The 15347-nt window shown below is 38.5% G+C and overlaps 1 protein-coding gene across 1 annotated transcript in view; it reads left to right on the top strand.

The window, feature by feature from the left end:
- The window catches only part of agmo (alkylglycerol monooxygenase), an 81373-nt gene that overhangs the window by 13784 nt on the left and 52242 nt on the right, over positions 1 to 15347 (top strand). The window contains exon 3 of the mRNA XM_032559321.1: positions 296 to 447. Coding sequence (XP_032415212.1) covers positions 296 to 447 — 152 coding nt within the window. The remainder of the gene's footprint in view (positions 1 to 295; positions 448 to 15347) is intronic.

A 15347-nucleotide genomic window follows, 5' to 3' on the forward strand; every position in this document is an offset into this window, starting at 1 on the left:
TGGTGGTTAGTCAGATACATTTTCAAAACCTTTCCACAGATTCTCTACTGAATTTAGGGCTGGACTTTGACTGAACCATTGTAGCATGAAATGTGCTGGAAGATGAACATCTGTCTCTACAGTCCTTTGTGGCATCAGGTCGTTTTGTCATATTTTATGTATCTCCATCTGCCTGTACACACCAAAAAGTACCACGTACCCCACTGTTTTACCGTTACCCCTCCAGTTCCTCGTTGTGGGAGAACAAAAACTGCCTTTTTGCTGATGCAGAGCTTTGACTGTTTCCATCCTGCAGGCTGGTGATGAGAGGCTGTGAGCTGTCGGCTTACCTGTATGTGTGGGACCACTTCCGCCTGCTGGAGCTGCCCTGGGACTCTGCATGGACCTGGTGGCTCACCTTCCTCGGAGTGGACTTCTGCTACTACTGGGTCCATCGCTTCGCTCACGGTACCTGACACTGATGTCCACAAACAATAGAAATCCAGGCTTATTAAAGGGACTATTATGAAAAATTCCCTTTAGCGCATTTATGTACTTCCATTTCAGTCTCTACTGCTTCCAGAAACAATCAAAGCTCTAACAAAAAAAAAACACTCATCCATTCTCTGGCAGTAAGTTAAAGCTTTTTGGCGTTCACAAAAAGAGCCGTTTCAAAAACCTCCCAATATTGACGTCATGATCACCAGACATTCCCTCGTTACCTAGCAACCCCGGCCGAGCCCTGCCCGTCACCCAGCAGCCAAAGTGGAGCCCAGCCCCTTGTGTATTTGTCTCCCGTGGGGAGAAATTTGTCTAAAAAGAAGGGGAAAAGGAAATGACAAAAGTCTTTTTATGGCATTGCATGGCTAAGCATTGGCTTGTATAAAAATATAACAGGTTTTTAGAAGTAAACTTTAAAAAACATACAAATTTTCCGTCCCACTGTCTCTACTGTTTAAAATACTTCTAAGGAGATATTAAAGAAACATTCTTGAATTGATAGTTTTCTCAATACAAGAACAAACGATACTTTAAACAAAGTCAATAAATACATAAAACTAGCACAAATGATTAAATAGACATAAAATTTTGGGCAAAAGAAGCGAAATACTCAAATATTCACTTCATATTTACATGCATCTCATTCCTTTCCTTAATGGCTGCTGGAAAATACGTGTTTTGATGTTGACTTACCATTTGGAAACCATTTGCTGAAGGTCTCAAGGGTCAAAGATGTACAATTGTACAAATTTGCATCTGTTTAAATTCATTTTCACATGTTTAAAGGTGAGCGTATTAACACAGAGTTAGGGGGCGTGGCCAGAAATGGCTTATTTGCATAAAAGTGACAGAGCCCTAAAACATTTAATTCTGAAAGGAGCTCAAAACAGACGGAACTAAGTAGACTGAAATGTTTTTATCTGAGATGATTTTGCACAAAAAATGTAATGAGCATGTTTAATGTATGCTATCCTAACATGTTTAAAAGGAAGCATATTAGGTTCCTTTTAGGCATAAATGAGTTATAACCTTCTTTTTCACCTTTAATCAAAAATTATATAAAAATATAGCCTTTAATGCCGAAGCTGCATTGATTTCCGCAGCGCTTCATTGTGTAGCAAAACGACTATCTTTGAGTTTCTCGTTGCTTTCACAAAGTCCAAACAAAGGCTACAAAGTCAGCGGATGATAAATTGCTTAAAAATGTTGATTTAGTTGCCTTCCCTGCAGGGAGGAGCGGTGAACATGGCAGTCACTTGGTGTTTTCCTGGACACTGTAGAGGAAGCAATTATTTTTGAGTTACATCCAGCTGCTTTAGTGCTGTCCAGATGTAAGAGGCCTCAGCCTCCTGAGAGCTGCGGTCTCAACCCCAGGCTGCCACAGCAACAGGCTGCATATAGTAATGTCTCTGAATCTCCACCGTCCTGCAGCATCTTTTTTAGAAAGAACACAAGCAGAAAATATGGTCACGGCTGTAGCTTTTTTTCTCCTTTACAAGGATTTCCTCGGTGTTTGCTTAGTGATGCACATGGCAGATGTTCAGCTGCCACTCAGTCGGCTGGATGAGAGGTAGGTATTTGTGGCCTCTGGCGATGTTTATTTGTGTCAGTGACACATCAGCTCTCATAGTTTTGGAGTAAAGTCCGCCGCCGCTGTGTTGATATTAGACTCTGGCTAAACAGAAGCCTTCAAAATGTTTCCCTCTGTTGGCCAGAGAGTGTCTTTTTGAGGTAAGGGAGAACATACCGTTGGAATTACGGCTGTCATTTTTAATTGCACTTTGATGTCATATGTGCATGAAGCAGGTTAGACCTTAATATCGTCATGGTGACGATACATCTGCATGTATTTATAATCCCAAAACCTAAAGATCGTCCTTGCAGGAAATGTGATCTCATATGATTTTGGCGAGCTCTTCATCGGTTATTTATGACGTTGCAAGTTTCCACAAACAAATTGTTCTACACAGTCAATAATAATACGAGCGAGGGAATGGATGTTAAATCATGAAGTTATATTCTAGTGCTGACTGCTCGTTTGATGATTAATATGCTGATTTTCTCTATTATACACACATGGTTTATCCACCGTTGTTGTCAGACTCTAAATAAGCTACTGTCTCCATAAAACAGATTAACAGATTAAATCAGTGATTTTTTTTCAGTGATGATGAAAAATGACTGAAGCATTATATCATTATTATTTATTTATGCATCATTATTTCCAGTTTTTTTCCAATGCTTTGACCTGCTGAGGGAATGCGTTCAGTGTAATGCTTTTAGCCCTCCTGCCTTGAGCAGCCATTATTAATTTGGAGGTGACGTCACACTGTGTGTGTTAAAAAAAAATCAGTGATACAAAAGAGTTTTACCCAACTTTTTAGAATAAAAGCAAAATGTTTATGCAGGTGACAAATTTAGCATGTTGTATGTGTTTATTCCTTAGACACTCCATGAAAACCAGCATGTTTTTATAACATATTTATACTTATTATTTATATTTATTTTTGAAGATGTCCTGCTCTCTTCAAACTTCTGATATTTAGTTTGTTCTCCTGACTGAAGCCACTGACTGTTGATGTGAGTGTTGATTCCCAGGTGAGACTGAAATGTTGTGGAGTGACTTAAAATCAAATCAATCAATCAAATGTTATTTGTGTAACACGCCTCAGCAGCACGGCATTTCAAAGTGCTTTACATCACAAGGTCATAGAACACACAATCAACAATTAAAACATTGCATTTAGTTAAGTGCCGTAGTTAAATGTTTCGTTGATTGTTTTTCAAAAGCAACTCTCAACAGGTGGGGTTTTAGTCGAGATTTAAAGGAACTCAGTGTTTCGGCTGTTTTGCAGTTTTCTGGAGGTTTTGTTCCAGATTTGTGGTGCATAGATGCTGAATGCTGCTTCTCCATGTTTGGTTCTGTGGATGCAGAGCAGACCAGAACCGGAAGACCTGAGAGATCTGGAAGGGTTGCTATGACAACAGCAGATCTTTAATGTATTGTGGTGCCAAACCGTTCGGTGAATTATAAACTAACAGCAGTGTTTTAAAGTCTATTCTCTGAGCTACAGGGACCCAGTGTAGGGACTATAGAACTGGCGTGAAGTGCTCTATCTTCCTGGTTTTAGTCAGAACACCAGCAGCAGCGTCCTGGATCAGCTGCAGCTGGAGGACTGATTTGTGTATTTTTGTTTAGCCACTGTTGCATTAACCAATGTGACTAAAGATTGGTAAAGAATCCCTCAAACGTCTCACAGATGAAAGTGTGGAGTGGGTGAGATTTGTTCAGACTGATGTCAGAAATAGCAGATGACTGAAAGAACCACTGAAGTTATTTCAACCAATGGGGGTAAGACAAGCTAACTATTAGAGAAGCATTACTTATTGTGTAACAATGCACATGCAATATTTAGTGTTTGAATAAGGCTGACAGTTTTCCACGCATTGTTTGAGGTGGTCACAAGTATTCTTGGATTTTAGTCATTCTTGGGGTAAATTAATGTAAATTGTAAATAAATTTTTGGACAACATGCTGTGATACACTGCCTGGCCAAAAAAAAAGTCGCCACCTGGATTTAACTAAGCAAATAGGTACAAGCCTCCTATTGGATAAGTACTGCATAGGCGATTATCTTTCAGCTGGCAACAAGTTATTTAACAGCTGATGCAATGAGTAACTCCTCATTTCTTAAACAACCATGGCAAAAGACACATCCTGTGGTCGTGGAAAAGACGTTAGTCTGTTTAAGAAGGGTCACATCATTGGCATGCATCAAGCAGAGAAAACATCTAAGGAGATTTGCAGAAACTACTAGAATTGGGTTAAGAACTGTCCAACGCATCATTAAAAACTGGAAGGATGGTGGGGAACCATCGTCTTCCAGGAAGAAATGTGGTCGGAAAAAAATCCTGAATGATCGTGATCGGCGATTACTTAAACGTTTGGTCAAATCAAATCGAAGAAAAACAACAGCAGAACTCAGGAGTATGTTTAATTGTGAACGCAAAAGCATTTCCACACGCACAATGCGAAGGGAACTCAAGGGGTTGGGATTGAACAGCTGTGTAGCCGTAAGAAAACCTCTAATCAGTAAGGCTAACCAGAAAAAAAGGCTTCAGTTTGCTAGGGAGCATAAAGATTGGACTCTGGAGGAATGGAAGAGGGTCATGTGGTCTGATGAGTCCAGATTTACCCTGTTCCAGAGTGATGGGCGCATCAGGGTAAGAAGAGAGGCAGGTGAAGTGATGCACCCATCATGCCTAGTGCCTACTGTACAAGCCTGTGGGGGCAGTGCTATGATCTGGGGTTGCTGCAGTTGGTCAGGTCTAGGTTCAGCAACATTGTGTGCCCAAAGAATGAGGTCAGCTGACTACCTGAATATACTGAATGACCAGGTTATTCCATCAATGGATTTTGTCTTCCCAAATGGAACGGGCATATTCCAAGATGACAATGCCAGGATTCATCGGGCTCACATTGTGAAAGAGTGGTTCAGGGAGCATGAGACATCTTTTTCACACGTGGATTGGCCACCACAGAGTCCAGACCTTAACCCCATTGAGAATCTTTGGGATGTGCTGGAGAAGGCTTTGCGCAGTGGTCAGACTCTCCCATCATCAATACAAGATCTTGGTGAAAGATTAATGCAACACTGGATGGAAATAAATCTTGTGACACTGCAGAAGCTTATTGAAACAATGCCACAGCGAATGCGGACTGTAATCAAAGCTAAAGGCGGTCCAACAAAATATTAGAGAGTGTGACCATTTTTTGGTGGCGACTTTTTTTTTGGCCAGGCAGTGTATTACAGAGGTATTTTAGTGGATATCATTCATGAAAACCCGAATTCTGCTTGCATCGTCACATGCTGGTTTTTATGTATTCATTGTAGTAATTTTATTTTTGAATTGTAAAATCAGTTTTCTTGGATGTCTCAGAAGCGTGAAAGAATCACACTGTTCTTTCTTCGTTTTTCCCGCCAACTGGGGATGTTTTTCTGGAACCCTTTGAGGTCACAAAGTCATAAGTTCCTGAGCAGCTGCAGTTTCTCGGGATATAAATGCTTTTTCCTCTTGTTACCAGAAAGAAGCTGCTTTCTGCGACCGCAGAGGAGCGGGCTGCTGCCGCCGCCGCCGTCCTCGTGCCTCACTCTGGTCAGCTGAGGTTGTCTCAGTCAACATATCTGAGCTCCTTCTCCTTCCAAATGAAGTTTTGATCAGAATATCCCAAAGTCGGAGATGGGTTTTGCCCATTAATGCTCAGAGCTGGCTTCTGACTGCTGGATAATCGTACTTTATGAGCTGTGTCTTGCTTTACTACTTTTACTTCTTGGAAGAACTTTGCTATAGTTCAAAACAGAAGAAAAGTTGCATCTTTAATCCTATTATGTCGAGGCATAAGAGCAATAAATTTTCCATTTGAATAACGAAGGAAAAATTACAATACATATGCTCAAAATGAGGCAAAGTTACACCCTGTGCTCAGAGGGGGGAGGAGTAAAAAATACATTTTCTCAGTGTAAAATATAATTGTGAGTTTGAGCAGTTTTATGGTTGATTTCATAGTTTCCCTCCCATGACCTCAACATAAAAAGGATCGCTCAGAGATAATTAAGTGGAAGGAATTTGGCAGTCATGTGCGCTGATGCCATCTATGTGCAGGAGACATTACTGGTGGGGATTTCTGCTGCCAGACACTGATTCTGGAGATAGCAGCAGATTGAAACAGAAAACTGAAACCACCTAATCAGCGAGCCCTTTTCAGATTTAGAACTTAATGAAATTCAGGTTTCTACATTCATACACACACGCACACACTCACAAAAATAATAATAATAATACTAAAAGCCTGTGACTAGACCTTTTTTATGGGCCTTTCTTTGCATTTGGCTGCAGTCGGCGTAGACAAACAGCAGTTGTGGTTAAAGCTGAGGCAAATTTGGAACTTCAAACATTTGAATGACCTTTGTGCACACAGTGCCTTTCCAGTTTTGCTCCTAATATCAATATTTGCACGAACCCATATCATCAGTGCGCGTCCCAGAAACAAATACTTAGCTACATTACTTATATATTAAGTAATATGCGCCTTTTCTCACTTGTTTTTATTTAAAAAAAATAAAATCCAATTTAAGATTTTGATAAATGACCCAGTTTACCTGATGTGTTTTTTTTCCACCACAGGCAAAACTTTGTTTTGTTGTCTTTTCTTTTCTGAAGTGCCTTGGACGGGTTTGGGCGCTTGTTTCGGATGCGGCTGTGTTGTTGACAGGCCTGTTGATTCTGTTTATTCTAAACCCGTATCGCTAGCGCCACTAATAGCTGCTCTGCGCTCGGCCTGCATCTTCGTGCAGGCGTGCCGGCCAGGTTGAAGCCATTAATCAGCCAGTCAGCTGTCTGCGTTCTGATTATATGTGAGGTAATGGAGTTACGCTGCAGCCGTCTCGCCGCACTAACGGCCGCCGCTGTTACACTTATAGCACAGAAACATCAGAGTATCACTTATAGACATGAAATGGTATCATTAGCTACTCAAAATGACGTAATTTTAGAGAAAAGAAAAGGGCTTGAATCGGTAAAAGAAAAAAGGGGTTTGTTTTTCTTTTCCTGCTTCTGAAGGGTCTCTTGATGAAAGCCAGTTATTACAGGACAAGCTGGGTAAAATATTTGGTTGTTTTTCAGCGGCGCTGCATGATAAACTATAGCAGAATCATTCTGCGGAAGCATGAAGTTGGATTTCAGCTAAATGTGAGAGAAAACATGAAAACTTTCCGAATTTAGGTCAATTAAAAGACGTTTAGGCATAAGGATCAAAACAATCTAAAGCGTAATGAATGTATTTTTTATTCATTCATGTTTCAGATGATCCATTTCAGTCGCAGATGGACATAATCTGAGTTTTAAATAATTACATTTATTAAAGGGGCAGTATTACATAAAATCTACTTTTTTGAGCTTTATGTCATGTTGTGTTATTTCCTCATCAAAAACATACCTGGAGCTTTGCTTTGATTCTTTCATGAATGTTTGAGAAATCCTTTCATCTCCATGGCAACCATTCATCTGCACAAAACGCCTGGGTGGACCTAGCTCCGCCTTCGACGACGCAGCTTCAGTTTCCAAGCTTCCACCTCAAAGAGCAGCCGTCCCCTGGGACTTCCCCGCTCAGCTCCTTCAGACTAGCCAGCAGCAATTAGCAAACACCTGGTAGAACTGGGCATCTGTGAGCTCATTATGGGAGCTACTTCATTGTGCAATGTTGGTTTAAAAAAGTTCTTAAAGGGTTAATAGAGGAACCATGTTATGATGACTTGCTGAAGGCGGAGTTTTTAGACACCGAGGCCCAATTTCAAGGTGCTAAATTACAAAGTCAAATTTATTTTTAGTTGTATAGCATTTTATGACAACTGAAGGTCACATAACTACTTGATTGTGCTATAAAATGCCACTATGTGGCTGGAAAATACATAATACTGCTCCTTTAATGGGAGTAAAACCATCTTAAACCAACGAGAAAACGTAATTCCTCCCCAAACCTGGTTGGCAGTTTGCTAATCATTATGCTAATACCACTGTGACCGTTAGTGAGATGTTCATTTTCACCAGATCATGCACTCATTACAAAAACAAAAATACGTGTCTCACCAGTCCAAGCAATATTTTTTCAGACATTTTTGGAAAGTAGTCGTTTTTTTTTGTTTTTTTTTGACACATTTGAATCAGTGGTTATGGATTCTCCTATTGGTGCCATTTCTGCTTCGTCTCTTCCTGTGAACTGTCAGCCGTGTGAGGCTCTTAAATGCTATTTAAGGTTTTACCTTCTGGATGAATCAGGAATCAGAACAGTTTTGTGGACAAACAAGGAATTTGACTTTGGCATAAATTTTAGAGGACATAAAAAAAGACTAGCGGTTCAGTTTCTGATTCTTTTTCAGAAAACAAAGGTTTGATGTGAGGGTGCAAACATTTTGTTTCACGACATACCCGACTACTCTGGCTGTAAGGTGTTCATTAGAGGTGTTCGTCTCCGTAGCAACTTGTTTTTGTGATAAGAGTTTTTGTGTGTAGCGCCACCCTGATGGTAAAGTCTGAACAGTTTGTGTCCAGGATGTGTGGGGTTTGCAGATATATCCAGACTGTACAAGTCCTGGATGGAGGGAAGATCCGTCCTGATGATCCCGATTGTTTTTCTGGTCCTGTCCTGTTTTCATAATGAGTCAAATAAAGATGGATGAAAACAGGACAGACTGAATAATGGCGGTATAGAAGATGACCAGCAGAGGCTTTGGTAGGTTTTCCTCTTGGAGTAATTTTTATAAGTTTGTTGTTTTCTTCATTTATGCCTCATGTCTCTCTGTTATTTATGAGCCTTTGATAACTTTCCAGAAGGGTAGATCTCAAATTGTGTCATCTATTCTTAAATTTCCTGATTAATTTATAATTTGTTGTTTGAGATCTTTTAGTCAACTCTATGTTGTCATACAGGTCCTACACTGCAAAAACACAAAATCTTACCAACTAATTTAGGTCTAGTTTCTAGTGCAAATATCTTAGTTTTGTCTTATTTCAAGTTTGCTAGCTTACAAGTAACTTTTTAGTAAGATATAGAAGCTTGTTTTAAGTAAGTAATATTGATGAAAATGTGCTAATTCTACTAGTAGATTATTTAACTTATAACAATACATTTTTCCAGTGTTATAAGTTAATTTAGCTGCCAATAGATAATAAGGAATTATTGAGTTAAAATACAAGTTAACTTGTCTCATTTTAAGTGTCTAGAAACTAGACAAAAATTACTTGGTAAGATTTTGTGTTTTTGCAGGTTATTTAAATTATTTTGTGATTGTAATCAGTTCTGGATGTGAAATTAAACCCAGCTTTCTAAAAATGTGTTTAAGTCTTGATTTAACGGGAAATCAGATGGGGCCAGGTTGATTTGGAAAGCTTCTCGTTTCAATAAATGTTTTCATCATTTAAAGATATTTGCATTCCCACCATGTGTAATATTAGTGCTTAAAGCAGCACATCAGCATTTTCCTTTGGTGGCCCATTACACCTTAACACCTTTTTACCACCCAATCGACTTTAATGTTTTCTCCATTTGTGGATAATGTCCTCTAATTGCGGCTCCCTGGGGTCTGAAATCCTTAATAACTGCAGAAACACTTTCCAAACTGATAGTTGTCAGTGAAATTGTTTCTCATCTGTTCTTGATTTATTAGTTTTTTAGATTGAGAGTAGATGTATTAGCTTCTTCTTTTTTTACAACTTTTGGCTACTTCATGTTATCAAAAAGGTTTTGTTAAAGTGATTATTTTTTTATTCAAAAGGGTTTGGCTTGTGAAATTTGACTAAAAGCCTGTTGATAATTTAGCCAATTCATCATAATTACTTTTTCAATAAAAAAACAGCAAAAATTTCAACACCACTCAGGTTTTTATCTTTGTTTAATATTAAAACATGTTTGATGATCTGAAACATTTACATGACATGTAAAATTGAACTAAAGTCTAAAGGAAAATGTTTTACTAAGCATTACAATATAGCTGTTACAAGAAATGTTTTCTTTTTCTTTATTTTTCTATTGAAGTGTTGAGTTACGTCTCAGATTCATTAGTGTTTGATGTGAAGCGTGTTTCTTGTTTTTCTTCTAAATTTGTTTATTATAATTTGCAGGTGCTTGAAATCCTTGAAAAAATGCCTGAATTTTAGTTAGTTTTTATTTTATTACTAACCTGGGCAGCAAGAATGTGAAGCACTTTCAAGAACTTTCCAAACCTTGAAAATCGATGGATTATATTTTTTTTATTTAATTATTGTTTCGTTTTAAGACCAGTCAGGTGCATTGAGTCTGTTGGAGACATTTCAAAACATAAAATGTTTCTATATTTTAGTTTGAATGTAGAAAACTACCTCAAAAATATTAATAGTAATAAATTATATAACAGTGAATTGAGCCTATGTTTTTTTTTTAATATAGTTTATTTGTGTTGTTTTTGTTTCTAAAATGTGCTGGAAAAGTTTGAAAATGCTTCACAAAGTTCTGGAATTTTCCTGTGGGGAAAAGAGTACAAACTCTTTTATTGTGTACATTTTTTGGGATGTTTGCAGATCATTCCTTTGCAAAAAGCTAAATTAGTCCATTACATTCATCCTGCCTTCTCTCCTGTCGAACCTACAGCCCTCATAAATATTCTGGCTTCACTTTAACCTTATTTAATCAATTATTGTCCATTCGCTGATGTGCCAACACCAGTTCATCTCATCAGACCTGCAGACAGCAGCTGCTATTAACCAGATGTGCTCAGGTCTCCTCTGCTGTCCTCCGACTGAGACACAGCCGATGGATGTTACGCTGCAAAAACACACAAGCTTACAAATTATTTCTCTAGTGAAAATACATAGAGAAAGCTTCTGTTTGCTGACATGTTGCAACTTTTGTGCATGATTTTTTGTACAGTATTGAGATTATAAATGTGATTTCTAGGTATCGACCAAAGTAAGATGATCACTGCAAAAACACACAAGTATTTTTTTTTGTCTAGTTCAAACCTGGTTTCATTTTGGGCCATATCAGAAATCTGAATGCTCTTAAAGGGCCGGTACACATAGATGAAACCCACTAAACTGTTAAAATATTAATAAATACTGTCCCTCCAGGATTCTGTGATTGCTTTTGTGGCATTTTGTAATCAAAACCACATACTTTGTGATGCTAATTTAGAAATATATGTAAGGACTTTTTATATTTGTGCTAATGTATGATGTCAAATGTGACTTCTTTTTTTATTACTTGCCGTATCAATGATGGATTATAACCTGACATCATGTAAGGCTGAGTCTATTAATTCCAATGTTTTTGACCAATTTTGAGAAAACTTTGCAGTAAAATCAGAAAAAATGTGGGGGTCTGTTGATTTTGTGTGAATTTAGAGGATTTGTGAAAAACTGGAGGAACTTATTAATGTAATTTAGAGTCCAGAGGGCCACATTAAAAGGTATGGCGGACCAAATTTGGCCCCCAGGCCATGAGTTTGACACATGTGGTTTAGTTTCTAGTGCAAATTTCTTAATACACTTGAATTAAGTTAAAACTAACATTAAAGAAACTCATCAGCAAGATATAGGAGCTTGTTTTAAGTAAATAGTTCCTTAATTTTAATGAAAAAGTAATAGATTATTTCACTTATTACATGGATAAAATGTCTTGCTATAAGTAAAATAATCTGCAAGTGGAACTAGAACTTTTTCATCAATATTTTGAAATTATTGACTTAAAACAAGCTCGTATATCTTGCTGAAAAGTTACTTGTAAGTTGGGTTTGTTTTATTTCAATTGTGTTAAGGTACGGTACCACAAATACTTGGTATCATTTGTTTTTTTGCAGTGTTTTGTTTAAAAACGGAGCTCCTCCTGTCTGGGGGACGGAGGGCTGGGTCAGCATGGCCCCCCAACAGCCGGGGCTCCATAAATCTTCCCTGTGACGGCCAGTTCCTGGCTCTGCACAGGTTGTACGGTCTGACGGCGAGATTCAGGCCCCTGGCTTGGTTTGCTGCTCCTGTTGGTCTGATTTGGTCAGGATGTGGGACTTTCGCTCGCGGCAGCACAGGAGATGAAGTGAAAAGCCTCCCGGGAGGCAAAGACAACATTAACAGTGATATACAGGTTTCTGTCCAGGCTGGTTCGCCTGTTGAAAGAAGGTGAAAGAATTTCCCTTCATTGAGAATGAAGCCCCAGACATCACAGAGAGATGGCATCCGCCGGGCCTCGAAAGCGAACGGCTTTAACAAAGTGTTGAAAAGGAGGCTTGTTATGATCAGCGAGGAGGCTGCTGAGCTAAGCAAAGGCCCCGGCTCGACTGTCTGCTGCCCTCATGTGCTTCCCGCGCTGCACGGACAGACTTTCCTGTGTCAGCAGTGCTGATGGACGAGCTGATCTAGACTGCAGACATGGCTGAGGGAAAACCTCCGCTTGTCCAACGGATGGGGGGAGGGAGTGTGAAATATAAACACAAACCATTTCTTTATCTTTGTAAGCTGTAATGTTAGCCTTAGCAGGAAAAAAAAGTAAGAAATATGTGGATTTAGAGACTGTTTTGTCTCTGGACTGACCCGCAGTCTTTGTGTCCATATTTTACAGGAATGCCTCAAGGGTATTTGATCATATTTAGTACAAAATGTCTCTTGGACTCTATTAATTATTCAGAGATCACAGGGAAGTCTCAAAGCACATTTTTTGGGCTTTTATACAAACATAATATCCACAATAATCTGACTGTAATCTGATTTTCCAAGTTTTCTCTGACAGAAGCATCTTGGTCCTTTTAGAGAGATTTATAATTTTCTCAAATCTTTTCGTTTTCTCAATGGATGAGATGAAAATTAAACCGTAGAGACCAGCAAAGCGCCACAAGATGACAGTTACTCCTAACATTGACCTGGTGTGAGATTACAGTATTTCAATTGTTTCTATGCTTTTCCTTTTTTGTGGCCATAATATTTTATTTCTGCTCTTTGGTTGAAATATTTTTCCTGTATCTTCTGTTGCCTCTATATTTAGGTTTGGTAGTTATACAACAACTCTCAGACCTTAGAGCTTTCTCACTTATGAAACTCCTTAATCTGCTGTAAAATATCGATTTGAAAATCTTTCAACTGTTTGGGAGTGAAACCGAGATAAAAATATATGATGGTGAAGGTTTTAAATTTGTTTTTACCCATTTTTGTTAAATATTCCTCTTTCTTGTGTCAGTTGTCCAACATGTTGGCTGCATTTCCAAACGTCTTGAACGCCATGCCAGGTAGAGGTTGGTTTTTCAAAATAATGAGACATTATGCTATCTTGCTGGCTTTGCTGTTGCTCCTGGATGTATCTTGACACCAACAACTGATGTATAAAGAACCAAGGTGTTATGAGAAAAGACCCTAAAATCACACAATTCAATCATAAATCCTGGATTTTAGAGTGCACTGCAAAAACACGCAGTTTTACCAAGTAGTTTGCTCTAGTTTCAGTGCAAATATCTCAGTACATTTAAATTAAAACAAAACTAACAAAAAAGCAACTTATCAATAAGATGCAGGAGCCTGTTTTAAGTAAATAGTTATTTAATTTTGATGAAAAAGTAATAGATTATTTCACTTATAACATGGGGAAAATGTTGTTATAAGCAAATTTATCAACTAATAGAACAAGTAGTTTTTCATCAATATGAAGAAATTATTTACTTAAAACAGGGTCCTATACCTTGCAGAAAGGATACTTGTAAGTTAGTTTTGTCTTATTTTAAGTGTAATAAGATATTTGCACTAATACTTGGTAAGATTTGGTGTTTTTGCAGAGCGTAAAGAAAAGCGAAAGATTGGATGGTGAGCTATGTAACTGCAATGTGAAACCTGCTGGATGAAGATTTGTTAGAGAGCAAAGTAACGTTTTTTTTCTGGATTTCATAACTCAAAAAGGGAATATTAATGTTAATAAAATACGTTTCTACCTCACCTGTCTCTGTCGCTCCGCAGTTTTCATGCCATGTTTGTCAGAGCCGTAAGTGGGCCTGACCGGGGTTAGTGTGTTTGGATTAGCGTGTGTGACTGAGCTGTGTGGACAGCATGAAGTATGGCAGCGGCTGAGGAGGCTTCGGTCCACCATCCAGAGGAGTCCTGCGCTGCCTGTTTGGGTTGGCACCCTGTCCAACGAGCCCTCCAGTCCAAACACTGGAGGCCTGTTCACAGCCCATTACTCCTCTGATTGACAGCGCAGCCCACCATTCAAAAGAATGCACACGAAGGGTGTTGCATATAAGTGCCAGGAGTTTGTCGCTTGGGGTGATGATTTAGAGAGCTGATTGATGTCACTATAAAAGCGTTTTATAAGGATGTCATTTTGAATCTACCTCCAAAATGATTATTTTTTTTTTGTCTTGTCCAATTTTTCTTTTATAGCGTCGTTATTTAAGGTACAGATCTGCAGTCGTGTCCACTTAGAGCTGCACTTTACTGGAGCTGGATTTATGGAGCTCAGCAGGACTTTGGTTCCTGCATTTATATGACTCTGGTTATGTAAGCATTGCTGCAACCACAGTTGAGTTGGACGTAAACAGTGTCTGTCAAAGTCTAACTCTGCAACGCTACATAACTGTGGATAATTTGTAGCTCCTTGATTATGTGTCATACTCCCATTCAATAGTGCAGAGTAAAAACGTAAAACATCATCCTGAAACAAAACTTTCTGTGCTATCAGTCCATAGCTTCTTTTAATGCTGAAATTTCAATGTTGTTAAATTATAAACTTTGCTTTTTTAAATTTATTAATAAGGCAATTGATAGTTGATTAAAGGACCTATTTTGTAAAATCCACATTTTGCACTTTTTTCTTCTTCTAATTGGGTCTCAGTTGCTTCTAAAAACAAACACCCAACCATTTTTGGCAATACGTTAATGTTTTGTTGTGTTTGGAAAACGAGCCGTTTCAAAAACCTTCAGATTAAGTCATATGGGACAGATTGTGCCGTTACCTAGCAACCTAAACAGAGCACCAGCATGTTTGGTCAGCTGGTATTTTGGTGCCAAGATGAGGTGATTTATTTTTTTTGGCTGCACCGAAATTGGTTTCTTACCCAAAACTGTAATGGAAAAACTTTTTCTGCATCACACAAGTCACGTAGTCAGCAATCTGATTTTGCCACTGGCACAAACCATGAAGAAGAAGACAACAGTAAGTAGCTGGAGGATGATGGCGCAACATGTTTTTTATGACTTATCGCATAAACAAACTTATTCAGGTCATTTTTAAAGTTGTGTTTCTTATTTAATGGAAACACCGCAATTGAAAAATTGTGTTTTTTCAGCATTAGGGGAATATTGAC

The sequence above is a fragment of the Xiphophorus hellerii genome, chromosome 3 (genome assembly GCF_003331165.1).
Source record: "Xiphophorus hellerii strain 12219 chromosome 3, Xiphophorus_hellerii-4.1, whole genome shotgun sequence".
NCBI classification, from domain to species: Eukaryota; Metazoa; Chordata; class Actinopteri; order Cyprinodontiformes; family Poeciliidae; genus Xiphophorus; species Xiphophorus hellerii.